General features: G+C 46.3%; 1 protein-coding gene across 1 annotated transcript in view; it reads left to right on the top strand.

The window, feature by feature from the left end:
* The window catches only part of DNAH3 (dynein axonemal heavy chain 3), a 211,576-nt gene that overhangs the window by 169,099 nt on the left and 14,682 nt on the right, over positions 1–27,795 (top strand). Inside the window, exons 52-58 of the mRNA XM_073015222.1 lie at positions 501–683; positions 5,931–6,129; positions 10,403–12,544; positions 16,122–16,347; positions 20,451–20,695; positions 22,924–23,040; positions 26,687–26,841. Coding sequence (XP_072871323.1) covers positions 501–683; positions 5,931–6,129; positions 10,403–12,544; positions 16,122–16,347; positions 20,451–20,695; positions 22,924–23,040; positions 26,687–26,841 — 3,267 coding nt within the window. The remainder of the gene's footprint in view (positions 1–500; positions 684–5,930; positions 6,130–10,402; positions 12,545–16,121; positions 16,348–20,450; positions 20,696–22,923; positions 23,041–26,686; positions 26,842–27,795) is intronic.

The raw sequence follows: 27,795 nt of genomic DNA, 5'->3' as shown, positions 1-27,795 counted from the left end.
AGCCAGGCGTGGTGGCGTGTGACTGTAGTCCCAGCTACTCGGGAGGCTGATACGGGAGAATTGCTTGAACCCAGGAGTCGGAGGCTGCAGTGAGCCAAGATTGTGCCACTGCACTCCAGCGTGGGCGACAGAGCGAGACTCTGTCAAATAAATAAATAAATAAATTCTTAACTTGCTTTTCTTTCTCTCCCGTTACCCCCAACACTACAATATAGACTCGGTGAGGGAGGACATAGTTTTTAAAAAAATTTTTAGTTTACAAGTACATGTCTAGTGCCTAGCACAGTGCTTGATAACCACAACACAGAGTGTAAACTCAATAACTGTGTTGAAAAACCTGTGAGATAATCACTAGGAAACAAATCTGTACCCAGGACCATGTCAAAATCATTAGTACATATTTTCTGCTTATGCCATAGGTTGAAGAATCCTTTCAACTCTTGTCTACTTTGCCATTTTCAGTGCTGACCCCGGATTCCTCCCACCTCTCTCCTTGCTAGGTAGCGGTCATGCAAAGAGAACTGACCGCTCTTCAACCTCAACTCATCCTCACCTCTGAGGAAACTGCCAAGATGATGGTGAAAATTGAAGCAGAGACGAGAGAAGCTGATGCAAAGAAACTTCTGGTGCAGGCAGATGAAAAAGAAGCCAATGTTGCTGCTGCCATTGCCCAAGGAATCAAGGTAGAAAGACCAAGAAGAAAGGGAGGGAACTAGTGCTGCTGAATAAGCATGGTTATGTCCATCTCACAGATGAGAAAAGTGAGGCAAGGCTGGGCATGGTGGCTCACAGCTGTAATCCCAGCACTTTGGGAGACCAAGGGAGGTGGATCACCTGAGGTTAGGAGTTCAAGACCAGCCTGACCAACATGGTGAAACCTCGTCTCTATTAAAATACAAAAAAAAAAAAAAAAATTAGCCAGGCATGGTGGCGTGTGTCTGTTATCCCAGCTACTCAGGAAGCTAAGGCAGGGGAATTGCTTGAACCTGGGAGGCAGAGGTCGCAGTGAGCCGAGATTGCACCACTGCACTCCAGCCTGGGCGACAAGAGTGAAACTCCATCTAAAAATAATAATAATAATAATAAGGGGTAGGCGACTCTCCCAGCATCACATAGCTGATAAGTGATGAAGCAAGTTGCTCTGAACCATGGTTGAATCCAGGAAGCATTAAGACCCAACATATGGACAGGTGTGGTGGCTCACACCTGTGATCCCAGAGCTTTGGGAGACAAAGGCGGGAGGATCACCTGAGCCTAGGAGTTTAAGACCAGCCTGGGCAACATAGCAAGATCCTGTCTCTACAAAAATAAAACTAAAAAACTCAGCCAGGTGTACTGGCACACCCATGTAGTCCCAGCTACTCAGGAGGCTGATGTGGGAGGTTTGCTTGAGCCCGGGAGTTTGAGGCTATAGTGAACTAGGATCATACCACTGCAATCCATAGCTCACTGCAGCCTTGAACACTTGGACTCAAGTGATCCTCACGCCTTAGCCTCCAGAGTAGCTGACCAAGACCTTGTGTTGTCTAAAAAACAAAACAAAAAAGTGGCCAGGTGCAGTGGCTCATGCCTGTAATCCCAGTACTTTGGGAGGCTGAGGTGGGTGGATTGCTTCAGTGCTGGAGTTCACGACCAGCCAAGTTCAAGACCAGCCTGGGCAACATGGAGAACCCCATCTCTACAAAAAACGTAAAAAAATTCGCCGGCTGTGGTGGCGTGCGCGTATGGTCCCAGCTATTCAGGAGGCTGAGGTGGGAGAGTCCTGAGCCCAGGAGGTCGAGGCTACAGTGGGTCCAGATCGCACCACTGCACTCCAGCCTGGGTGACAGAGCAAGACCCAGTCTCAAAAACAAACAAACAAAAAGACCCAATCTGTTTTGACCTCATCTCTTACCACTTTTCCTTCATTCCCTGTACTCTGGCCACGTTGATCTCCTAGCTATTTGTTCAATAATCATAACCCGCACTCCCACCCCAGAGCCTTTGAACTGGCTGTTCCCTCTACACAGAATGCCCTTCCTTTTGATATCCACATGGCTGTTTCTTTCGCCTCCATCGTATATTTGCTCAATTATGCCTGGCGTGTTGTAGGCATGGAATAAATATTTGTTGAATGACAGAATGTTGAACCTAGAGGAAACCCACTTGAAGGTGATTCTTGTGCCAGAGAGGAAATAGTCCTGGTAAGGGCTTGACCTACATTCAGGTAGTAAAAGAAAATCTATTTATTCTATTAGCACTGATGTGATGTTGTATATTTCACAAAGCACTTTGAAGTACATGGTTACATTTGAGCATTAAAACTACTTTGAGACTTCAGAATGACAGATGGGGCCAGGAGAGGTGGCTCATGCCTATAACCTCAGCACTTCAGGAGGCCAAGGTGGGCAGATCACTTGAGGTCAGGTGTTCGAGAACAGCCTGGTCAACATGATAAAACCTTACCTCTACTAAAAATACAAAAATTAGCTGGGCATGGTGGCACGTGCTTGTAATACCAGCTACTCAGGAGGTTGAGGTGGGAGAATTTCTTGAATCTAAGAGGTAGAGGTTACAGTAAGTCGAGATCTCACCAATGCACTCCAGCCTCAGCAACAGAGTGAGACCTTATCTCAAAAAAAAAAGAAAAGAAAAAAAAAAGAAAGAATGACAGACATGGGCATATGAGAGTTAACAACATTGAGGTTCAGTGGTAACTTGACTTTCCAGAGCTGCATGGTTAGTTAGTGGGATTAGAAGCCAAGGTTCATGGCACTTACCTTAACATACTTGAACCTATGCCCCCACTTAACAACCATTCTTCAAACAAGGGCTTGATCAAAAAGCAGCCTATGTCTGTCTTCTGTCATAAATAGGTCATGGCGGCCAGGCACTGTGGCTCACGCCTGTAATCCCAGCACTTTAGGAGGCTGAGGCAGGAGGATCACTTGAGGTCAAGAATTGGAGACCAGCCTGGCCAATATGGTGAAACCCTGTCTCTACTAAAAATATAAAAATTAGCCGAGTCTGGTGGTGGGGCACCTGTAATCCCAGCTATTCAGGAGGCTGAAGCACAAGAATCACTTGAACCTGGGAGGTAGAGGTTGCAGTGAGCCAACATCATGCCACTGCACTCCAGCCTGAGTGACCAAAAAAAAAAAAAAAAAAAAAAAGTCATGGGGCATTGTCTCAGAAGGGCAGGCCTTTTTGATTGGCTTTTCTCCACTGAGTCCAGAGGCCTGGCCTGTGGGAGATCCCCTGGGTGGGTCTGATCCCTGTCAGAGTCACATAATGAATACCCTGAATTACAGATGCTTTTTCACTTAGAGTCCTAATAGAACAGACAGGAGATGAATGGAAACCATCAGTAATAATAGACCAGGCAATGTGGGTCATGCCTTTAATCCCAGTGCTTTGGGAGGCTGAGTCAGGAGGATGGCTTGAGGCCAGGAGGAATTTCAGAGCAGCCCGGGTAACAATAGTGAAAACTCTTCTCTACAAAAAACTAAAAAGAAAAACATTGGCCAGGTGCAGTGGAGCACACCTGTAGTCTTAGCTACTCAGGAGACTGAGTCAGGAGGATCACTTGAGTCCAGGAGCTGCAGTAAGCTGTGGTCACACCACTGCACTCCAGCCTGGACAACGGAGTCAGATCTTATCTCAAAAAAAAAAAAAAAAAAAAAAAAAAAAAATCAGGAGATTTCAAGTAACAATTCTGAATTTTCAGCTTTTCTTTGGAAAACATCAGGCAACCTGGCAACATCGGAGCTGCCCTCCCGGGTTGCACTCATCATCGGTATTAAATAGATGCTGCTCCTGTGTTTCAATTCACCAAAGCCCCAGCCCCACCCACTCACACTCACTGGCCTGGCCCCCTGAGGCGCATGAATTGGCAACTCTTCCATGGTTCTGTGCTAGAAGAAGGTACATCAGGGCTCAGTTTTTGCTCTGTCCTTTCCTCGCTTCAGTTTCTTCATCTACGAAGTGGGGGTACTAAGAGGAAAACATGTAACATTTATAGCCTGTGCCAGAGCGTAAGGGTCTATGTTAGCGATTCTCCAAAACTGCTGTTCTTTGCTCTATACCAAGGGGACTTGCCTATGGGACCAAGGCTAGCCCCTCTCCACATGTGGGTCACAGAGGGAAGGAGAACAGCACAGCCAGGAGTCTGCTCTGTAATGTCATGCCAAACAGTGACTTGCTGGAGCAGGAGGGAGGTGAGTGATGGCACAAGGTTTGTAAGGCGGTGACCCAGGACACCCCACCACACCCACTCCCAGGCAAAAACTGCCACATCAGGTTTCAGTGCAAAGGGTGAGGCTCAATACTCTGCCATCCCATCCCTCTTCCAGGGAGTGACATCCTGGGATGAGTCAGGAAGTGGAAGAAACTACCCAGGGAGGAGAAGAAACCAGTGTCTGATGTGTAGCTTCCCTAAGGCTTTTGTGTGGACTGGAATCCCTTCCTGGACCTTTCAGGGCTGTGGTCCTCCTGCCTGGGAGGAGTTGCTAATTTTCTCTAATCTCCTCACACTTCCAGAAATGACACAACATGGAATAGTGCCCAGTAGGGTACCGAATGCACAGCAGGAATGCAAATGAAATCCATATTAGGAGTTTCTGTTTGATACTAATTTGCCTTTAAGAAACATAAATTTTAGTGTTTCTTTATATGGAGAAAAAGCTAGTTCCCTGCTCTTTACCAAAAAAGAAAAAAAAAAGGTGATTTGTTAGAAACTCAAAAGTATGGCTGGGCACAGAGGCTCATGCCTGTAATCCCAGCACTTTGGGAGGCCGAGACGAGTGGATCACCTGAGGTCAGGAGTTTGAGACCAGCCTGGCCAACATGGTGAAAACTCATCTATACTAAAAATACAAAAGTTAGACCTGGTGACGGGCGCCTGCAGTCTCAGCTACTCGGGAGCCTGAAGTGTGAGAATTGCTTGAACCCAGGAAGCAGAGGTTGCAGTGAGCTGAGATCACACCGCTTCTGCAGTCCAGCCTGGATGATAGAGCAAGACTCTGTCAAAAAAAAAAAAAAAAAGAAAGAAAAGAAAAGAAAAAAAAAAGGAAAAGAAATCCATACTGGGAAGACAAAGAGACTGCAAAAGCAAGAATCAGGTCACCAACACTTGATTCACGAGCACAATGATTTGCTTACGTTGGTCAATTCTTTCCAATTATTTCTTTCCCCCCTAATGACGCTGATGAGTGATACCAAAACTACTGCGATCTGATTACATTTCGCCACATTGCACTGAACTCCATACCTCTCAAACAATCCAATTGCTCTTTTCATGCTAAGACTCAGGGTCAACTTTAAATTATTACGTTTTTAGTGTAGAAACAAATGCGGTAACAACGCCTATGTGAGTTTTTTTGTTTTTGTCTTTTGTTTTTGTTTTTGTTTTTAGACAGCGTTTTGCTCTTGTTGGCCAGGCTGGAGTGCAATGGCGAAATCTCAGCTCACTGCAACCTCCGCCTTCCGGGTTCAAGCGATTCTTCTGCCTCAGCTTCCTGAGTAGCTGGGATTACAAGCGCCCGCCACCACACCCGGCTAATTTTTATATTTTTAGTAGAGACAGGGTTTTGCCATGTTGACCAGGCTGGTCTTGAATTCCTGACCTCAAGTGATCCACCCGCCTCGGCCTCCCAAAGTGCTGGGATTATAGGCATGAGCCACCGCGCCCAGCCAAAAAAGCAAATAAGTTGAATACTCAGATGTTTGGGACATCCAGACCACAGCCCCAAAAAGCCATGCATGTGTTCCGGCTGCTGGTTAACGCTCAGAGCCATTGTCCAGCTTCAGGGGCAGGCACTGTGTTAAAGGGGATCTGGAAGAGGAAGAGGAAGCACCTCTTCCTGATTCCTCATGTAGGAGTGAAGCTCTGCTTTGCCCCCAGTGTGCCAGGCCCTGGGCACTCATCTCCTTTGTCCTTGTGCTGCCCACAGAACGAATGTGAGGGCGATCTAGCTGAGGCAATGCCTGCGCTCGAGGCTGCACTAGCTGCTCTGGACACCCTGAACCCGGCCGACATCTCACTGGTGAAGTCGATGCAGAACCCACCAGGCCCTGTCAAGCTGGTCATGGAGAGCATCTGTGTCATGAAAGGGATGAAGCCAGAGAGGAAGCCAGACCCCAGTGGCTCCGGTAACCCCCACCCCACCCCACCCCACCCAGATGCCTGCACAGGCTGCTCTTTCCTGGTTAGTGGGGTGCCAGCACCCCACTGCATCCCCAAGTTGACTCCAAGCATTCAGGCAAGATCACTGAGTTTGGAGGAATTAAAGAAAGGAACCAGGCTGTGTGTGCACCCAAGGCCTCTCTCACGCTTCTCCAGCAGCCTCCGCCCTCTCAGTCAGTTGGGAAAATGCAGGTATCTGTAGGTGGAGCTGAGCTTAGTCAAGGCCTCTCCCTGCAAGTCATTACAAAAATGAAGGTCAGGTAGACAAAAGGCCTGGTGTGGAACAAACACAGTCATGTGTGGGTGACCAAGAGAGCTATATATAGAGAGAAACAGAGAGAGAAGCAGAGAAAGAGAGTCAGGGAAAGGAAAAGAATGAGACAGAGACAAAGGAACAGAGAGGAGACTGAGAAATAAATGGAGACCCAGACACCTCTACACACATGCATGCATGCACGCATGCACAGACATGCACACGCATGCGCACACACGCAGAGACATGCACACACATGCATACACAGAGCCATGCATGAACACACATGCATGCATACACAAACATACACAGATGTGCACGCACATACATGCACACACATGCAGACATGCATACACACAGGCATGCATGTGCATATGCACCCAAAGGGACAGGGGGACCAGGAGAGAAGGACATCAGGAGAAAGACTGGGAAACACACACACACACAGATAAAGAGAAAGAAAAAGAGAGAGAGAGGAGATGGGGAGAGACTTGCACGCACAAGTGAGTTGCAGACATACAGGAGGGAGTGAGTCATGAGGGGAGAGAAACAGGTAGAAATAGAGACTGAGAGACAAATATGTGGAGAGCGACAGAGAAATGGAGACAGAGAGACGCAGAGACACAGGGAGTGCCAGAGATACAAAGAGAGACACAGAAACAGAGACACAGAGTGGGAAGAAAAGAGACTGGAGAGAAGAGAGACAGTCACGGAGACAAAAAACACAGGAAGACAGAGAGGAAGAGTTGGGGGAGGGGGTGGGGTGGAGCAGAAGTGAGGAATGGAAAATTAGAGGGAGAGAGACTTGGACAGGAGACAAGGGCAAAGAGGCAGAGACGGCAACTGGAGGGGGAGAAAGAGAGAGGGGGGGACAGACGAAGAAAGAGAAAGAGGAGGATACAGAGAATTAGAAATGGGGAGAAAGGAATGGGGAAGGAGGAAGGAAAGCCCCTTCTACAGTTGAGCCTAGAAACATGAACAGGTGAATATTCACTCTCCTTCAAATTTAAAGTAGATGTAGGACTTTGCATTAAGACCAGTGCCTTAGAGCTGAACCATGACTTTAAAAATCACCTCCAGTTCTATTTCCTGCCTTTTGAGTCCTCCCATCCTGAGAACAGTCTGGCTATTCCTTCATTCTTTCTATAATGTTAGAAATCTCTACTTTAATCCCATCCAGGCACAGTGGCTCACACCTGTAATCCCAGCAATTTGGGAGGCTGAGGTGGGGGGATCACTTGAGCCCAGGAGTTTGAGACCAGCCTGGACAACATGACAAAACCCCATCTCTACAAAAACGAAATTTAGCCAGGCGTGCTGGTGCATGTCTGTAGTCCCAGCTGCTCAGGAGGCTGAGAAGAGAGGAACGCTTGAGCCTGGGAGGTTGAGGCTGCAGTGAGCCGTGATCCTGCCACTGCTCTTTAGCCTGTATGACAGAGTGAGATCCTGTCTCAAAAAAGAAATCCCTGATCCCTCATTTGAGACCTTCTGGCTCCTGCTTCCCATTGCTTAGTATTCCCTCTTCTCTGGCGGCTGTCAGGCCTACAATCACATAAAACAGATGCAAAGCTCATCAGGAAGAGCCAAGCAAGGAGCGGACTTTACAAGAGCATCCTTTAGGGAAGCAGCTGAGGTATAATAAGTTAGCCTTGAGCAAAGATGAGCTAGATAGTACTTCTGCACCCTGGCTGCACCCTGGAATCACCTGGAGAGCTTAAAGAATGCAGAAGTCGGCCAGGTGCAGTAGGTCACTCCTGTCATCCCAGCACTTTGGGAGGCCAAGATGGGCGATCACCTGAGGTCAGGAGTTTGAGACCAACCTGGCCAACATGGTGAAATCCCGTCTCTACTAAAAATACAAAAAAAAAAAAAAAAAAAAAAAAATTAGCTGGGCATGGTGGTGTGTGCCTGTAATCCTAGCTACTTGGAAGGCTGAGGCAGGAGAATTGCTTGAATCCGGGAGGCAGAAGTTGCAGTGAGCTGAGACCATGCCATTGCACTCCAGCCTGGGCAACAAGAATGAAACTCTGTCTCAAAAAAAAAACCAAAAAAACAAAAAACAGAAGTCCATGCCCCACTCCTAGAGAGTCTCATTCCATTGGTCTGGGATGCAGCCTGAGCATTAGAATTTTTTTTTCCAGCTCTGCCTGCAGCTGGGGTTGAGACCTGCTGAGATACACAAAGCACAGCCAGGTCATGAATGCTATTTCTCATCTTGGATCACTGATAATCAGCACAGAACCTATCATTAAATTAAAATTAAAGCAAATTATGCCTATTATTCACCCAAACCGTGGAATTGAGTGAGTATATTGAGATGGAGCAAAAGAGCAATTGAGTTAGTTAGGGGTACCTTGAATTTAAATGAAGCAGATCATTTTCTAGAATGCCAACAAAAACCTTCATGGGAAATATTTGGCCGATTTCTGCTCTTGTAATTAGGAATGGGACACATTTGACCTGCTGTACTCAGTGTGATGTCTCAGAGTGTAACTTTTTTGATGAGCCTGAGCTTGGCAAAAAAGCTTCCTGAATTTTTTCCAACGTGTCAACAGAAGGAGCATTGTTCCGGGATGGAATTGAGACTCACTTGATTAGTCGTTAGTCAGCATGATGGGTGCTAAGGGGAATAAGGGCCTGGCTTTGTGTCTGGGCAGGTCACGGGTAGTCTTCTGTATGGGTGGAACCTGCAAGCTGCTTCTTCCAGCCTCCATTCTCACAAGACCTTGGCCTCACTCACACGGTTCATCACAGGAAGGACTGATTGGGCTCCATCCAACCAACCTCCCAGACTAGGGAAGAATATTCGAAACATCCCCACGGGCTGTGGCTCCTCCTGCCTTTTCCATCCATGAATAAGATAATGGGGTACTATTCATTCAACCCATATTTATTGATAACTAAGTACCAGGCAGTGTGCCAGGTTCTAGGAAACAGCAGAAGGTTACCACTTTGAGGGAGAGGTAGATGGTAGAAAATAATTGAAGGGAAACCTCTATGGCGATGGCTTTTAAAATGAGGCCTCTGACCTGGGCAACATGGCGAAGCCTCATCTCCATAAAAAATGCAAAGATTGGCTGGGCACAGCTGGGCGTGGTGGCCCATGCCTGTAATCCCAGCACTTTGGGAGGCTGAGGTAGGTGGATCACCTGAGGTCAGGAGTTCAAGACCAGCCTATCCAACATGGTGAAACCCCATCTCTACTAAAAGTACAAAAAAATTAGCTGGGCGTGGTGGCAGGTGCCTATAATCCTAGCTACTCTGGAGGCTGAGGTAGGAGAATCGCTTGAGCCCGGGAGGCAGAGGTTGCGATGAGCCGAGGTCGCATCATTGCACTCCAGCCTGGACAACAAGAGTGAGACTTCATCTCAAAAAAAAAAAAAAAAAAGAAAATTAGCTGGGTGCGGTGGCTCAGGCCTGGAATCTTAGCACTTTGGGAGGCCGAGGTGGGTGGATCATATGAGGTCAAGAGTTTAAGACCAGCCTGGTCAACATGGTAAAACCCCGTCTCTACTAAAAATACAAAAATTAGCCAGGCGTGGTGGCACATGTCTATAGTCCCAGCTTTTTGGGAGGCTGAGGCAGGAGGATCACTTGAACCCAGGAGGCGAAGGTTGCAGTGAGCCGAGATTGCACCACTGCACTCAAGCCTGGCCAACAGCGCAAGACTCTGTCTCAAAATAAATAAATAAATAAAACAAAATAAAATGAGAACTGAGGTCTGGTCAGGAGCCAGCTAGATGCCATTTACAGTATCGGCGAAGGGCTCATGGTAATAAGCACTTGGGGTCATGAAGGAATTGAAGGAAGGTCCTTTGTAACCCGAGTTTAGGGAATGAGGCAGAGATGGGGTTGGTGAGGTCGACTGGGCCTCCCAGACCATGTTTTTGTTTTTGTTTTTTCTCAAATACCAGCAGTAACCACTGCAAAATTTTAAGTCTCGACCAGAATGTCTTAATACATTATCTGTTTCTTGTTCCGAATAGGTAAGATGATAGAAGACTACTGGGGGGTATCCAAAAAGATTCTTGGGGATCTGAAATTCTTGGAGAGTCTTAAGACGTATGACAAAGACAACATCCCCCCACTGACCATGAAGCGGATCCGGGAAAGGTTTATCAATCACCCGGAATTCCAGCCGACTGTCATTAAAAATGTGTCTTCGGCCTGCGAGGGTCTGTGCAAGTGGGTGAGGGCCATGGAGGTGTACGATCGCGTGGCCAAGGTGGTGGCTCCCAAACGGGAGCGACTGAGGGAAGCAGAGGGGAAGCTGGATGCACAGATGCAGAAGCTGAATCAGAAACGAGCAGAGCTGAAGCTGGTGGTAGACCGGCTCCAGGCCCTGAATGACGACTTTGAAGAGATGAACACCAAGAAAAAGGACTTGGAGGAAAACATTGAAATCTGCTCCCAAAAGCTGGTCAGGGCAGAGAAACTGATCAGTGGTCTTGGGGGAGAGAAGGACAGATGGACCGAAGCTGCCCGGCACCTGGGGATCCGCTACACTAATCTGACGGGTGACGTGTTGCTGTCCTCAGGAACTGTGGCTTACCTGGGCGCTTTTACAGTGGATTATCGGATCCAGTGCCAAAATCAGTGGTTGGCTGAATGTAAGGACAAGGTCATCCCCAGCTCTAGTGACTTCAGTCTCAGCCACACATTAGGGGATCCCATAAAAATCCGTGCCTGGCAGATTGCTGGGCTTCCCGTTGACTCCTTCTCTATCGACAATGGCATCATTGTGTCCAATTCCAGACGCTGGGCCTTAATGATTGACCCTCAGGGGCAGGCCAATAAATGGATTAAGAACATGGAGAAGGCGAATAAACTGGCTGTCATCAAGTTCTCTGATAGCAACTACATGAGGATGCTGGAAAATGCGCTGCAGTTAGGCACCCCTGTCTTGATAGAAAACATTGGTGAAGAGCTGGATGCTTCTATCGAACCTATCTTGCTCAAGGCAACATTCAAACAGCAAGGAGTTGAGTACATGAGGCTGGGTGAAAACATCATCGAATATTCCAGGGATTTTAAGTTATACATCACAACCCGTTTGAGGAATCCACATTACCTCCCAGAAGTTGCCGTGAAAGTCTGTCTCCTCAACTTCATGATCACCCCCTTGGGTCTCCAAGATCAACTCCTTGGCATCGTGGCTGCCAAGGAGAAGCCAGAGCTGGAAGAGAAAAAGAACCAGTTGATTGTGGAAAGCGCCGAGAACAAGAAGCATCTCAAGGAAATTGAAGATAAGATCTTGGAGGTTCTTTCCATGTCCAAGGGTAACATCCTGGAGGATGAAACCGCCATCAAAGTTCTGTCCTCCTCCAAAGTGCTATCTGAAGAGATCTCAGAGAAACAGAAAGTTGCCTCCATGACAGAAACGCAGATTGACGAGACTCGGATGGGCTATAAGCCAGTGGCTGTGCATTCTGCCACCATCTTCTTTTGTATCTCGGACCTGGCCAACATCGAGCCGATGTACCAGTACTCCCTGACTTGGTTCATACATCTCTACATGCATTCCCTGGCCCATAGCACGAAGAGCGAAGAACTGAATCTGCGCATCGAGTACATCATTGACCATTTCACCCTCAGTATCTACAACAACGTGTGCCGTTCTCTGTTTGAGAAGGACAAGCTACTCTTCTCTCTCCTCCTGACCATCGGCATCATGAAACAGAAGGAGGAAATCACGGAGGAGGTGTGGTACTTCCTTCTCACTGGAGGCGTCGCACTGGATAACCCCTACCCCAACCCAGCTCCCCAGTGGCTGTCTGAGAAGGCGTGGGCGGAGATTGTCCGTGCATCTGCTTTACCCAGATTGCACGGCCTGAAGGACCATTTGGAACAGAACCTGGATGAATGGAAGCTGATCTATGACTCAGCCTGGCCCCACGAGGAGCAACTCCCTGGATCTTGGAAGTTCTGTCAAGGACTGGAGAAGATGGTGATCCTCCGATGTTTGCGGCCTGACAAAATAGTGCCAGCGATCCGGGAGTTCATTGCTGAACACATGGGAAAGCTGTACATCGAAGCCCCTACCTTCGATCTCCAGGGATCCTACAATGATTCCAGCTGCTGTGCGCCTTTGATTTTTGTGTTGTCTCCAAGTGCAGACCCAATGGCAGGTAAGAACAGAGTGTTGTGGAAGAGAGGTGGAAAGCCCAGAATGTGTGGGTGGATATCAGTAGCCGGTCCCTCACAGCAGGGATCTCAAGTTCAGATGACTTTGAAGGCCAAGTGGTTCATACGCTGAGGTGGAGCCACGGAACTCTAATTTTTCCACCTAAAGAGCTCAGCTGCTACTCGGCACCCACAAATTGGGCCATTTGGGAATGTAAGCCCAGAATTGCTAGATCATCTGATTTTTCCAGAGAAACCAGAAATGCAGAAATTTCCCACTGTTGTATCTTGATAATTCAGTCAAAGTTTTTTCCTTAAAAACCTTGTGAGGGTTCAGGAGAGGTGGCTTACGCCTGTAATCCCAGCACTTTGGGAGAATGAGTTGGGAGGATTGCTTGAGCCCAGGAGTTTGAGACCAGCCTGGGCAACATAGTGAGACCTCCATTGCTATAAAACATTAAAAAATTAGCTGGAAACGGTGGCACATGCCTGTAGTTCCAGCTACTTGGGAGGCTGAGGTAGGAGGATCCCTTCAGCCTGGGGAGATCAAGGCCGCAATGAGCTATGATCACACCACTCCAGTCCAGGGGACAGACCCTGCCCCCTCCCAAAGAAAAAAAGAACAAAATAGAAGCTTGGTGAGATTCAGCTCGGATGATTCCACAGGAAACTTCACACTGTGTTCCTTCTAGTGCCGCACATCACGAGATCCATACTGTCTGGCTGTCTTTTCTGATAAAGACAGGTCTGGGGACTCAGGCATTGTCAGCGTGAGCTGGTTGTCCGTTCCCCCGTTCCTTCCCTTATAAAGTTTCCCACCAGATTTCACCTAATGTGACGGTTCTCAATCTTGGCTGCACATTGGAATCACCTGGGGAGTTTAAAGAAGCATCTCAATGCATAGGCCACAGCCTTGGCCAATTAAATTAAAACCTTTGGGATTTTTTATGAATTGTGTTTTATGAAGCCTTTCCAGTCATTCCAATGTGCAACCAGTGCTGGGAATCACTGACTTTAATAGTTTTAGTGGCTTATGACAATCATTACCGAGATCCATTATTTCACTAGCCAGTGCACAATGATGATGATTATTGTTTTATTTTTTATTATTTTATTTTATTTATTTATTTATTTTGAGACAGAGTCTTGCTCTGTCGCCCAGGCTGTAGTGCAGTGGCGTGATATTGGTTCACTGCAACCTCCACCTCTCGGGTTCAAGCAATTCTCGTGCCTCAGCCTCCCGAGTAGCTGGGATTACAGGCACATGCCACTACGTCTGGCTAATTTTTGTATTTTTAGTAGAGATAGGGTTTCACGATGCTGGCCAGGCTGGTCTTGAACTCCTGACCTCAAGTGATCCACCCATCTTGGCCTCCCAAAGTGCTGGGATTACTGGCATGAGCTACTCGGGAGGCAGAGGCAGGAGAATCGCTTGAATCTGGGAGGTGGAGGTTGTGGTGAGCCAAGATTGCGCCATTGCACTCCAGCCTGGGCAACAAGAGCGAAACTCCATCTCAAAAAACAAACAAACAGCAATTTATTTTCTCACAATTCTCAAAGAAAGAAGTTTGAAATCAAGCTTTTGGCAGGGATGGTTTCTTCTGAGGCCTCTCTGCTTGGCTTGCTGATGGTCATCTTCTCCCTATGTCTGCACAGGGCCTTCTCTCTGTGTCTGTCCTCATCTCCTCTTCTCATAAGGATATCAGTCATATTGGATTAAGGCCCATTCTAATGAACTCATTTTAACTTTGCCTCTGCAAAGACCCTATCTCCAGCTACTGAACAGTTACATTCTGAGGTACCTGAAATTAGGACTTCAACGTATGAATTTTGCTAGGGACACGATGCATCTCGTAACAGAGACCATATGTAATCCTTAGAATATTAACCCTGATTTTTTTTATGTGCTGCCTGCCCCTCATGGTGATATACTTCCTCGTGTATTTTTTTTTATTGTGAGTTCACCATCAGCAGATTTGTGTTGTTTTGCAGGAGTCTCATATACTTTGGGTTTTAGGGGTGTCCCTACAGAACAACTTTGCCTGTGCAAACAGTGGTACCCCATGGGGCGAAGTGGGGGTCGCCATTCTGAATCAAATTTTATGGGAAATTTCTCAGCTTAGGAATCCCACACCAGAGAGTACCGTGAACTCACACTCCTCAAATTCATGTGGCATAAACAGTGTTTTGATTTTTCACTGGAGAGTTGTTTGTTTTTTTCATCCAGGCTCCAGACCAGTTATGAGCTTCCATGTCTTTTCCTTAGGTCAGTAGTCAAATGGCCTTCTTTTTGTTTGTTTGTTTTTTGAGATGGAGTCTCACTGTGTAACCCAGGCTGGAGTGCAGTGGCACGATCTCAGCTCACTGCAACCTCCGCCTCTCCCCGGGTTCAAGCAATTTTCCTGCTTCAGCCTCCCAGGTAGCTCAGACTACAGGCATGCACCACCAAACCCAGCTAATATTTGTATTTTTAGTGGAGATGGGGTTTCACCATGTTGGCCATGCTTGTCTCGAATTCTTAACCTCAAGTGATCCTCTCATCTCGGCCTCCCAAAGTGCTGGGATTACAGGCGTGAGCCACCGCATCTGGCCAAATGTCTGGTCTTCATAACATGAAGGTATGGCACTTTGAGAATCCTAACCTTATGCAAATGTCTCAGTTCCAGCTCCCCACCTCTTATGAGTACAAAGCTGTATCTCCCATGGACATTAAAACTTTAACATCTAGAGTAATGAAATAAAGTGTGGTATTTTCCAATGGTGATATACTATGTATCCATGAAAGAAAAAAGCCTTAATACATGTACTAATGTAGAAGAGACCTATAAGATACGTACATTGTTAAGTGGGAAAAAATGCAGTATTCTACAATTCATATAAATTTAATCATATATATGCATTTATTTAAATACATAAAATATTTCTGGAAGGATTCACAAATCTAGTAACATTGGCTACCACTGGGAAGAGAGAAGTGAGAGACTTATTTCACTTTACAAATGCTTATATTTCTCGTTAAAATAAATTTGCAAAAATCAGTTTCCTAGTTATTTGATTATGTGCTCACCTCTTTATTTTTGAGTTCCCCATTTTTGGCACCTGGGAATATCCCTTTCTTTCAAACTTGATTTTTTTTTTTCTTTTCAGTTCAGATAATTCCTTTTTTATCAAGAATGTCTATGTGTTTAAAGCAAAAGAGAAGTTGATTGTAGCTTCATCTGCCATCTGACCTGATGTCTTGAACTTCCCCAGAGAGATGTTTATTTTGTAATTAACAGAAGCCAATGAGTTTTTTTCTGAGTCTAAAATTTTAATGTGAACCCCACCTTTTGTGTTGGTATTGGCGTGTGTGTGTGTGTATATGTGTGTGTGTGTGTGTTTAAATAGAGACAGAGTCTCACTGTGTTGCCCAGGCTGGTCTCCAACTCCTGAGCTCAAGTGATCCTCCCACCTCGGCCGCCCAAAGTGTTGGGATTACAGGTGTGAGCCACCACACTGAGCCATGTTTATTGTGATGTGGCTGTTCTGTTACTGTTAGCTAGCCTGTCATCTTTCAAAAGCCTCCTTTCTTCCTGGTCTCAGGCCTGCTGAAGTTTGCTGACGATCTTGGTATGGGAGGTACCAGAACACAGACCATCTCCCTTGGCCAAGGCCAAGGCCCTATTGCTGCCAAAATGATCAACAATGCCATCAAAGACGGGACCTGGGTGGTCTTACAGAACTGCCATCTGGCCACAAGCTGGATGCCTACACTGGAGAAGATTTGTGAGGAGGTGATTGTTCCTGAGAGCACCAATGCCAGATTCAGGTGAGATGCTGTCCCACCACTGCCTTCTCTGGGACCCAACCTCCAGACATCAGGCTGGTGGCTGGGAAGATAATCAAGACACAGTCCTGCCCCTTAGAAACTCTCAGTCTAGGCCGGGCAGGGTGGCTCATGCCTATAATCCCAGCACTTTGGGAAGCTGAGGCGGGTGGATCCCCTGAGGTCAGGAGTTCGAGACTAGCCTGGCCAACATGGCAAAATGCTGTCTCTACTAAAAATACAAAAATTAGCAGGGCGCAGTGGTGTACACCTGTAATCTCAGCTACTCAGGAGGCTGAGGTGGGAGAATTGCTTGAACCCAGGAGGCAGAGGTTGTGGTGAGCAGAGATCATATCACTGCACTCCAGCCTGGGTGACAGAGTGAGACTTCCTCTCAAAAAAAGAAAAAAAGAAAGAAAGAAGCTCTTCAGTCTAGCAGAAGGCAGCCCGTAGATGAATAATGTTGATACCATGTCATATCTGATTTACTCGCTATTTGAAGAAGAGCCATGGAATATAGAAAAGGGATGGGAAGGTTGGGGAAGTCCTGGAGGCCTGACAATGGCCCGGGATTTTGAAAAATGAATAGGAGTTTGCCAGGAAGGATATTCTAGGCAGAAGAGACAGCATTTGGAAAAGCAAAGAGAGGTATTAAGGAAATACTGAGAAGTTATCTTACAACTCTGGTATATGCCATGAGAAGTTGTTGGAGAAGGTAATAGGAAATGTAGCTGGAAAGGTAGACTCAATGTGAGCAAGTCTGATTTTTAAAAATTATTATTTGTCAAAAAAAAATCCTGTCCAGGCGTGGTGGCTCACGCCTGTAATATCAGCATTTTGAGAGGCTGAGATAGGTGGATTGCTTGAACTCAGGAGTTCAAGGTCAGCTTGGGCAACACGGCAAAACCCCGTCTCTACTAAAAATACAAAAAATAAGCTGGGCATGGTGGCGCACATTTGTAGTCCCAGCAACTTGGGAGGCTGAACTGGGAGAATCACCTGAGCCCGAGAAGATGAGCCTGCAGTGAGCAGTGATCACACCACTGCACTCCAGCCTGGGGCACAGAGTGAGACCCTGTTTAAAATAATAATAAAAAAAAAAAAATTCTACCATTTTCCAGGTATCATTTGTCCTGCCTCCTGCCACCTGCCTACCTCTATCCTACATTTCTGGGGTTCTTTGGAATTTTAATCAACATTGGAAACAGCTATTTGTTTTTTGTTAAAGCCCAGCAAAGCTAAGCCTCAGTTTTTGCATTCATAGAATAATAAGATGAACCAAACAGACTTTAACGTCCATTTTAACTCAAATGTTCAGGGATTCTCTTTTTTTTTTTGAGACAGAGTTTTGCTCTTGTTGCCCAGGCTGGAGCGCAGTGGTGTGATCTCCACTCACGGCGACCTCCGCCTCCTGGGTTCAAGCGATTCTCCTGCCTCAGCCTCCCGAGTAGATGGGACTACAGGTATGTGCCACCACACATGGCTAATTTTGTATTTTTAGTAGAGATGGGGTTTCTCCATGTTGGTTAGGCTGGTCTTGAACTCCCAATCTCAGGTGATCCGCCCACCTCAGCCTCCCAAAGTACTGGGATTACAGGCGTGAGCCACCACACCCGGACCAGGGATTCTCTTATACCAGGCCAGAGAGCAGCAACCTATGTCCCGATGGCCAAATGCACCCTGCTGCCAGTTATTTTTGTATAGCTTGCAAGCTAACTAAACAGTGTGGAAAAAACCCTAAAGAATCATGTTTCATAATACATGAAACTTCTATGAAGTTCAAATTTTAGTGTCCATAAATAAAGTTTTATTGAAAAACATCCATGCTTATTCACATATTGTCTATGGCTACTTCTGTATGACAAGTAGTTGCATAGAGATCATATGGGCTCACAAAGTCTAAAATACTTACTATTTGGTCCTTTACAGGAAAAATGTGTCAACCCCTGCTCTGTCCAATAAAGCTAGCTGGTTATTTTCATCTTAGTTGTCTGCCGGAAAAGAGGGAAAGTGTTTGGTGCTTATTTACAAAGTCAGATTAGCCACAGTTGATTTGTCTTCATATAAAACTTCCGAAAGAGAGAGAGTTTAAGAGAAGTCCATTAGTTTCAAGAATGCTGTTTGGCACCAAGCGAGGTGGCTCACACCTATAATCCCAGCACTTTGGGAGGCCGAGGCAGGTGGATCACATGAGGCCAGGAATTCAAGACCAGCCTGGCAACATGGTGAAACCCCGTCTCTACTAAAAATACAAAAATTAGCCAGGCGTGGTGTGCATGTCTGTAATCCCAGCTACTTGGGAGGCTGAGGCACAAGAATCCCTTGAACCCAGGAGGTGGAAGTTGCAGTGAACTGATATTGCACCACTGCACTCCAGCCTGGGCGACAGAGTGAGACTCCATCTCAAAAAAAAAAAGTATCAACTACTTCAAAAATATGTCACAGCATTGTATGGGTTCAAATGACATAAGCCAAAAACATCACCCATCTGCAGACTGAAGTCAGCCCTTAGGCCCCCGGTTTACTCTTCTACCCCTCCCAGCCCTGTGCCTGGACCACAGCCCAAAGCCCACTGAGTCTGACTAGATCACCAGCTCTCCCTCCTCCACAGGGAGGCTCAGCCTGTGTCCTGTGTCTCTAATGACCTTTCAACCCCAAACCTACCTATTACAAATCTAGTAAACCAATGAAAACCAAGAGACCATGATGTATATGTAATTTGACCTTGGGTAGGAAAAACAAATTAATAAAAGTCTGGGAGCTTAGCATGGTTGTGTGCATCTGTAGTCCCAGCTTCTCAGGAGGCTGAGGTGGGAGGATCACTTGAGCTCAGGAGCCTGAAACCAGCCTGGGCAATAGAGTGAGATATCTTTAAAAATAAAATTAGATTAAAAAAGAAGAAGAAGAAGAACTGGCCAGGAGCAGTGTTTCATGCCTGTAATCCCAGCATTTTGGGAGGCTGAGTCAGGTGGATCACATGAGGCCAGGAGTTCGAGACTAGCCTGGCCAACTTTTTGAAACCCGTCTCTACTAAAAATACAAAAACTAGCTAGGCGGGGTGGTGTGCATCTGTGATCCCAGCTACTAGGAGGCTGAGGCAGGAGAATCACTTGAACCTGGGAGGTGGAGGTTGCAATGAGCCGAGATGCACCAGTGCACTGCAGCCTAGGTGACAGAGTGAGACCTTGTCTCAAAAAAATAAAAATAAAAATAAAATAAAATAAAATAAAATAAAAATAAAAATTTTAAAAAAGAGCCTCAGATGCAGTGTGCCAAGATGTTAACCTATAGGTGGTAAAATGATCAATTCTGGTTTCTTCTAAACACTTTTACATATGTTCCCATTTTTTGTAGGCATAGATAAACTTGCATTTTAAAAAAGAATTTCTCCCTATTTTTCAAGGCCCGTTTCAAATGCCATTTCCTATATGACAGGCATCCACAAACTTTTTCCGTAAAGGGCCAATAGTAAATATTTTAGGATTTGTGGCCATATTGTCTCTGTTGCAACTATTCAACTCTCGTTGTAGAGAGAAAGCAGCCTTAGGGCCAGGCACAGGGACTCACACCTGTAATCCCAGCACTTTGGGACGGTGAGGTAGGAGGATCACTTGAGCCCTGGAGTTCGAGACAAGCCTGGGCAACACAGAGGGACTCCATCTCTACATTAAAAAAAAAAAAAAAAGGTAGGAGCTTTGGAGTCAGAGAATCCTGAGTTCGTTCACATCTTGGTTCAACTACTGCCAAACGATGTGTCCTTGAAAAACCCACCTGACCTTGCCATGCCTCCGTTTCCTCACTGGTGAAAGGAGTAGTGAATCCCTCCTCATCAGGTGACTGTGAGGCTTAAGGGAAATAAAAGGACGTATGTTAAATGCTTAGCATGGCTTTGGCTCTGGTAGTATTTAATAAATCATAGCTATTATTTTTTGTTTTTTGTTTTTTTGTTTTTATTTATAAATAAAACAATGTTTTTAGTAGAGATGGGGTTTTACCGTGTTACCCAGGCTGGACTGTTTCGTTACTGTTATTGTTTTGTTTTTGTTATTGTTTTTCACTATAACTTACTGTATTGCTCTAAAAGGTTGGGTCCATTGTTCTTCCAGACTCTGGCTAACCAGCTATCCATCAGAGAAGTTTCCGGTCAGCATTCTCCAGAATGGAATCAAAATGACCAATGAGCCCCCCAAAGGGCTCCGGGCCAACCTTTTGCGCTCCTACCTCAATGACCCCATCTCAGATCCTGTGTTCTTCCAAAGCTGTGCGAAGGCAGTGATGTGGCAAAAGATGTTATTTGGCCTTTGCTTCTTCCACGCCATTGTTCAAGAGAGGAGAAACTTCGGCCCCCTAGGTAAGTGATGACAGTGCACCTGGGTGGCCTGGGGGAAAGGATACCAGACACATATAGGTGTGTTTCCAGGTGCATGTTTAAGCTTGCGCTCAGATAGGGTCGCCAGTAAAATACAGTATAAGTATTTTCCAGGCAATATTTGGAACATACTTATACTAAATGATTTATTATTTAAGATTAAACTCTCACTGTATTTTTATTTGCTAAATCTGACAACCTAGCTGGGCATGATGGCTTGTGCCTTTAATCCCAGCACTTAGGGAGGCCGAGGCAGGCAGAAACCTTGAAGCCAGGAGTTTGAGACCAGCCTGGGTAACATGGTAAAACCCCATGGTAAAAACACAAAAATTAGCCAGGTGTGGTGGTGCCCACCTATAATCCCAGCTATTTGGGAAGCTGAGGCATGACAATTGCTTCAACCAGGAGGTGGAGTTTGTAGTGAGCCCATATCACACCATCGCACTCCAGCCTGGGTGACAGAGCGAGACCCTGTCTCAACAACAACAACAACAAATTCCTTTGTATGAATATATAACATTTTGCTTACATATTAATCTACCTATAGACTTTTTTTTTTTTTCTTTTTTTGAGACAGTGTCTCGCTCTGTCACCCAGGCTGGAGTACAGTGGTGTGATCTTGGCTCATTGCAGCCTCCACCTTTCAGGTTCAAGCGATCCTCCCACTTCAGCCTCCTGAGTAGCTGGAACTACAAGCATACCACCACACCCGGCTAATTTTTGTATTTTTAGTAGAGATGGGGTTTCATCGTGTTGGCCGGGCTGGTCTAGAAGTCCTGAATATTAATCAACCTTAAAGAGGAAGAACATTCTGACATACACTACAACGTGGATGACCCTGAGGACATTATGCTAAGTGAAACCAACCAGTCATGCCGGGCACAGTGGCTCAAGCCTGTAACCCCAGTGCTCTGGGAGGCTGAGGTGGGAGGATCACTTGAGGTGAGAAGGTGGAGGCTGCAGTGAGCCAAGATTGTGCCACTGCGCTCCAAACTGGATGATAAAGTGAGACATTGTCTCAAAAAAAAAAAAATTAATTAATTAATTAATTAAAATAAATAAATTAGCCTGACATGGTAGCACATTCCTGTAGTCCCAGCTGCTTGGGAGGCTGAGATGGGAGGATCACTTGAACCTGGGAGTTCGAGGCTACTCCAGAATGGGCAACAGAACGAGATCCTGCCTCTAAAAAACAAAAAGCCATGCAACTGTTTGGCTTGCAACTAACTGCCAGTCATGCTTCATTTGCTGGCACACGAATTTTATTATTTTGTTATACTTCTAATTTGAAAGCGAGTGTTTGGGAGAAAATTAAACTTCTGTATTGAGCCTGGGCGCGGTGGTTCACGCCTGTAATCCCAGCACCTTAGAAGGCTGAGGCAGGTGGATCACTTGAGGTCAGGAGTTCAAGACCAACCTGGCCAACGTGGCGAATCCCTGTCTCTACTAAAAATACGTAAACTAGCTGGGCATGGTGGCACGTGCCTGTAATCCCAGCCACTCAGGAGGCTAAGATAGGAGAATCTCTTGAACCCAGGAGGCGGAGGTTGCGGTGAGCTGAGATCACGACACTGCATTCCAGCTTGGGGGACAGAGCGAGACTCTGTCTCAAAACAAACAAACAAAACTAAACAAACAAACAACTTCTCTATTGAGCACAGGCTTCCCCATACTCTTTCTTGTATCCTGCACCATGCCTGGTTTACACATGTATGTCACTTGTTCAGCCCCCAATGGGCATTTATTATTATACCCTTGGAAATATGAGTGGTCTTTTCTTTAAGGTTGGCCATTCAGTTTTCCCATGAGCTCGAGGAGGGGAATTCTCAGAACCAACATGGCTCTGTTGCCCAGTCGTAGCTCCTGCTGTCTAGCCATGCCGCGGTGTTATTTTTGGAGCTCCATGCATTACCGCCGTATTCCTGCCAGGCTGAATAATTCTCATTCCACAAATCCCAGGACATTAACATCTTCCTTAACAAATGGGGAGGTACATAAGAAAATTGATTTTAGACTGGATGTTTTCTCAGGCAGAATGGCTCCCACGTTGGCGGTAAATGTCCAGGCTAATAGTTGGCCCCGGTGCTTGATATTCATGGGCCTGGAAGAGGCTTTTGATCCATAATGATGCTTAACTCCCTCAGCTTGGTCTTTGAGTGGAAATTAAGAGCTGTCAGCACTGAAGCCTCTCTCTGCTCTCCCGCACACAGGGTGGAATATTCCCTATGAATTCAATGAATCTGACCTGAGGATTAGTATGTGGCAGATCCAGATGTTTCTCAATGACTACAAGGAGGTGCCCTTTGATGCTCTGACCTACCTGACAGGTATTTATGGGAGGGGTTTTTCCACTGTAAACCTCCAGTATCATGTTCCACCCTCCTGCTGTTCTGCTCCCATTTCCATTCATTTATTTACTCCCTCCCTCCCTCACTCACCATAAACATCGAGCTCTTACTAATGCTGGTCATCATGCTAGATATTGTAAGGAAACAAACAAACAAAAAATTAAGATAGAATCTTTACCCTTGAGTGACTCACAGTCTCCAAAAGAAGAAAAATATTTTAAAAAAATGATACAGGCTGGCGGGGCACAGTGGCTCATGCCTGTAATCTCAGCACTTTGGAAGTCCACAGCAGGTGGATCACCTGAGGTCAGGAGTTTGAGCCCAGCCTGACCAACATATAGAAACCCAGTGTCTACTAAAAATTAAAAAATTAGCCGGGCATGGTGGTACGTGCCTATAGTCCTACTATTCCTTGGGAGGCTGAGACAGGAGAATTGCTTGAAGTGGGGAGGTGGAGGTTGCAGTGAACTGAAATTGCGCCACTGCACTCTAGCCTGGGTGACAGAGAGAGACTCCATCTCAAAAATAATAATAAAAAAATACAGGCCAGGAGCAGTGGAACATGCCTGTGATCCCAGCACTTTGGGAGACCGAGGTGGAGGGATTGCTTGAGGGCAGGAGTTTAAGACTGGCCGGGGAAAAATTCCATCTCTATAAAAAATACAAAAATTAGTCAGGCATGGTGGTACATGCGTGTAGTCCCAGCTACTCAGGGGGCTAAGGTGGGAGGATTGCTTGAGCCCAGGATGTGGAGGTGCAGTGAGCTCTGATCGTGCCACCTCACTCCAGCCTGGATGACAAAGTGAGATCCTGTCTCAAAAGAAGAAAAAAAGAAGATAACATAGTAATAAGGTCAACAAGAGAAACATTTATAAAGTAGAAGGGCACATAATGATTAAATCTTGGGGTAAGAGGAGGAGATGATCATGGCAAACTTCTTGAAGGCGTAAGAGATGGGTTTTCGGGTGAGTAGGAATTTTATGAGTGGAAAAGAAGGAACTGGGTGGGACATAGAGGAAGGAGAACATTCGCAGCAGAGTGACCCTGAGGTAGAAATGACCCTAGCTGTTTTGTATTAAAGCAATCAATCGGCAACCTTTTATTAGTCCACGATATGTACAAGTACATCATATGGAAGAATGTAAATGTATAAAACTTAATCATAGGTTCTGTGAGGTGGGTCACATCTGTAATCCCAGCACTTTTGGAGGCCAAAGTGGGAAGATTGCTTGAGCCCAGGAGTCTGAGACCAGTCTAGGCAACATCTCTACAAAAAAATAAAATAAAAATGAGCTGGGTGTGGTGGTGTGCACGTGTAGCCCCAGTTATCAGGAGGCTGAGGCAGGAGGATCACATGAGCACAGGAGGTCAGGGCTGTAGTGAGCCATGATCACACCACTGCACTCCAGCCTGGGTGACAGAGCAAGACCCCATCTCTTAAAAAACATACACACACACAACCAAAAAAACGTGACCGCTAACTTCAAGGAACATGCCGCACAGTCCCAGAGATAGGAATAAAAATAGACACGTGCTAAATGAATGGAAGATCATGGCTGAAGGTCAAAATGCAGCTTAATTAAAAAACTGGGGCATCAAGATCACACACAATTTCCTCTTCAGCTCCATATGTTGAGGAGTTTGTTAGAATCCCTTCCCCAGGCATGCGGCAGGCACTGTATACCTGTGATTAATGCATTGAGTCTTCACGTTAATCTTATGAGCTCCATGTTAATAACCCCATTTTACAGCTGGGAAGACAGAGGCTTAAAGGAATGGTTCTCAACTGTGGGTGATTTCGGCCCCCAGTGGCTGTTTGGCAATGTCTGGAGATGCTTTTGGTTGTCATAGCGTGTGCTACTGGCAGTTATAGTAGTGGAGGCGAGGGATGCTTCTGAGCAGTCTACGATGTACAAGGTGGTCCCCACAACACAGAACTACCCGATCCAACATGTTAAGAGTGCCAAGGTGGAGAGACTGTGCTTTACAATGATTAAGTTCCATGCCAGAAGGTCACACTGACCTTAACTCAGTATAGTGTTCCCTAGAACAAAGCCCCAAATGACACACACAGCATGCACACAGCGGATCTCAGTTTGGTGAAAGAACGTCTCCAAAGAAGTGCGCCTGGAACTGGACACAGTGACTTGCACCTGTAGTCCCAGCTACTCAGGAGGCTGATGCCGAAGGATTACTTGGACCCAGGGGTTCTAGACCAGCCTAGGCAAAACAGCGAGATCCCCGACTCTAATACTAATACTAATAATAAATAGAAGTGAGCCATATTCCCACAGTTCCAGGCCACACAGAAGCACATCCTAGGGTTCCTCTTCAGACCATAGCATGAGTGCATGATTGCCCTGGGATATGGTCTGCGTAGGGAACTGCCTGCAAGCCATAAACCAACTGCCTGCTGGTCATAAACCAGCCAGCTTGAGAGTAGTCACCTTCCAACTGTTCCAGTTGGGATAGGCTAGTTAGGCTGAGATCACTAACAATCCTCAAACCTCAAGGGTATAAAAGACATCATAGATCTGTTTCTTGCCCACTCTACATTTCCAGCATGAATCGGCAAGGGTCTTTGCTCCTTGTAATTCTCTATCGGGGGCACAGTTAGCAAAGGCTCCACCCACAGTTACTGCCACCATCTCAACATATACATTAGTCCCCCTTTATCCATCAGGGCTATGTTTCAAGACCCCCAGTGGATGTCTGAAACTGTGGATTTTACTGCACCCCATATACACTATGTTTTATCCTATACATACATACCTATGATAAAGTTTAATTTATAAATTAGACACAGTGAGAGATTAACAACAGTAATAAAATAGAACAATTACAATGTATTGTAATAAAAGTTATATGAATGTGGTCTCTCTCTCTCTCTCGAAATGTCTTTTTTTTTTTTTTGAGACAGAGTCTCCCTCTGTCACCCAGAGGAAGGGTTACAGTACTCTTTTAGCTCTGCCTTCCACAAACAGCTTAAATGTTAACCGCCCAGTGGCGGGTCAGTGTGACAGCCTTTTGCACCTGCACTCGTGGCACCCGAGCTCTTGTCCAGGAGGTGTCCAGGAGGAATGAGGTCGCATAAATGAATTGAAGATGGTAAATGCGGGGGATTTTATTGCCGATGAAAATGGCTCTCAGTGGGAAAGGGAGCTGAAAAGGGGATGGAGCAGGAAGGTAGTCTTCTCAGGAAGTCCAGCCATCTCTGACCAGATTCTTCTCCAAAGTTATACTGTCAAGCTGGTCCCCTGAAGTCAAGCCACTTCTCTTTGATGTCCAGCTGCTTCTCTCTCTCTGCTGGCCGAGCCAGGGGTTTTGATGGGCATGGATTGTGGGGGCGGGGCAGGTCATGGGTTGTTTTGGAAAAGGCAACATTCAAGTGGGAAAACAGGGATGTAAGTTCTCACTTTGGGCCATGGTTTCAGGCTTTTCAGCTTGAGGGTGGGGCCCTTGCAGGGGACCTGCCATCTTCTGCCCGGAATTTCCCTGCTTGCTGTCCCTATCACTGTGTCCCAGCAGAGATCTTTGGCCGGAAGAATGCCGTGTTTTATGTTAACCACCAAGCTCATGATGACCTTCCCTGGGCTCAACCTCTCTTTCTGTTGGTTGTCCCCAGGGGAATGTAATTATGGAGGCAGAGTGACTGATGACAAAGACCGGCGTCTCCTGCTATCACTTCTGTCCATGTTCTACTGTAAGGAAATTGAGGAGGACTATTACTCCCTCGCTCCTGGAGACACTTACTACATCCCTCCTCATGGCTCCTACCAGGTAAGGGGTAGGCAGGGAGGCCCACCTCTTACCCAACAGGGCTCCATCATCTCTATGTGGCTACAGGGCTGCAGTGTAGCCAAGGAGCCCAGGGGTCACCTTGGGCTTCCTGAGTTGAATCCAAAAGTTATTCCCAATATTCCCAAAAACCTGCAAGAGAGACATGGCTACTGTTTAAGGAGGGCTTGGTATTTGGTAGACAAGATGTTTCAAAATATTGGATCCATCTGGGTGGAGGAGGGAGAGAGAAAGATAATTAAGATGGAGCCTTGGTAGTGAGCAAGATGGACATTGCTACTTGAAGACAAACATTCAGAAGGCGGCAAAAGGGAGGAACAGAAAAACTGGACAGGGAATGAGAAAAGGAAGATGAAAACAATAAATCTGAGGGATAGAAAAGAGTTTACAGGTTGGGCGTGGTGGCTCATGCCTATAATCCCAGCACTTTGAGAGGCCGAGGCGGGTGGATCACTTGAGCTCAGGAGTTTGAGACCAGCCTGACCAACATGGTGATACGCAGTCTCTTCTAAAAATATAAAAATTAGCCAGGTGTGGTGGCACCTGCCTGTAATCCCAGCTACTTGGGAGGCTGAGGCAGGGGAACTGCTTGAACTGGGAGGTGGAGGTTGTGGTGAACTGAGACCATGCCACTACACTCCAGCCTGAGTGACAAAGTGAGACTGTCTCAAAAAAAAAAAAAGAGCTTACTTTTATTGATCACCCGTGGAACAGAAAAACTCTCAAATCGTATTTTTCCGCTACTCTTGCACCACAACCACCACCACCATCAACACAGAAGACGACGTCTGTGACCAAATGTGTGGAGGTTCCCCCTTCCCCACATACTAAGCAGTGGACACTCACTGGGTGTCCTCTAATTCAATTCCAATACCATCTACCTGGTGATAGTGTCAGATCCCACGGGCTGAGGGCTCAGTCCCCAGTTCTTTCCCC

Source organism: Chlorocebus sabaeus, chromosome 5, assembly GCF_047675955.1.
Source record: "Chlorocebus sabaeus isolate Y175 chromosome 5, mChlSab1.0.hap1, whole genome shotgun sequence".
Classification (NCBI taxonomy): Eukaryota; Metazoa; Chordata; class Mammalia; order Primates; family Cercopithecidae; genus Chlorocebus; species Chlorocebus sabaeus.
The sequence above is the reverse complement of the archived record's forward strand: the minus strand, read 5'-3'. Positions and strand labels throughout refer to the sequence as shown.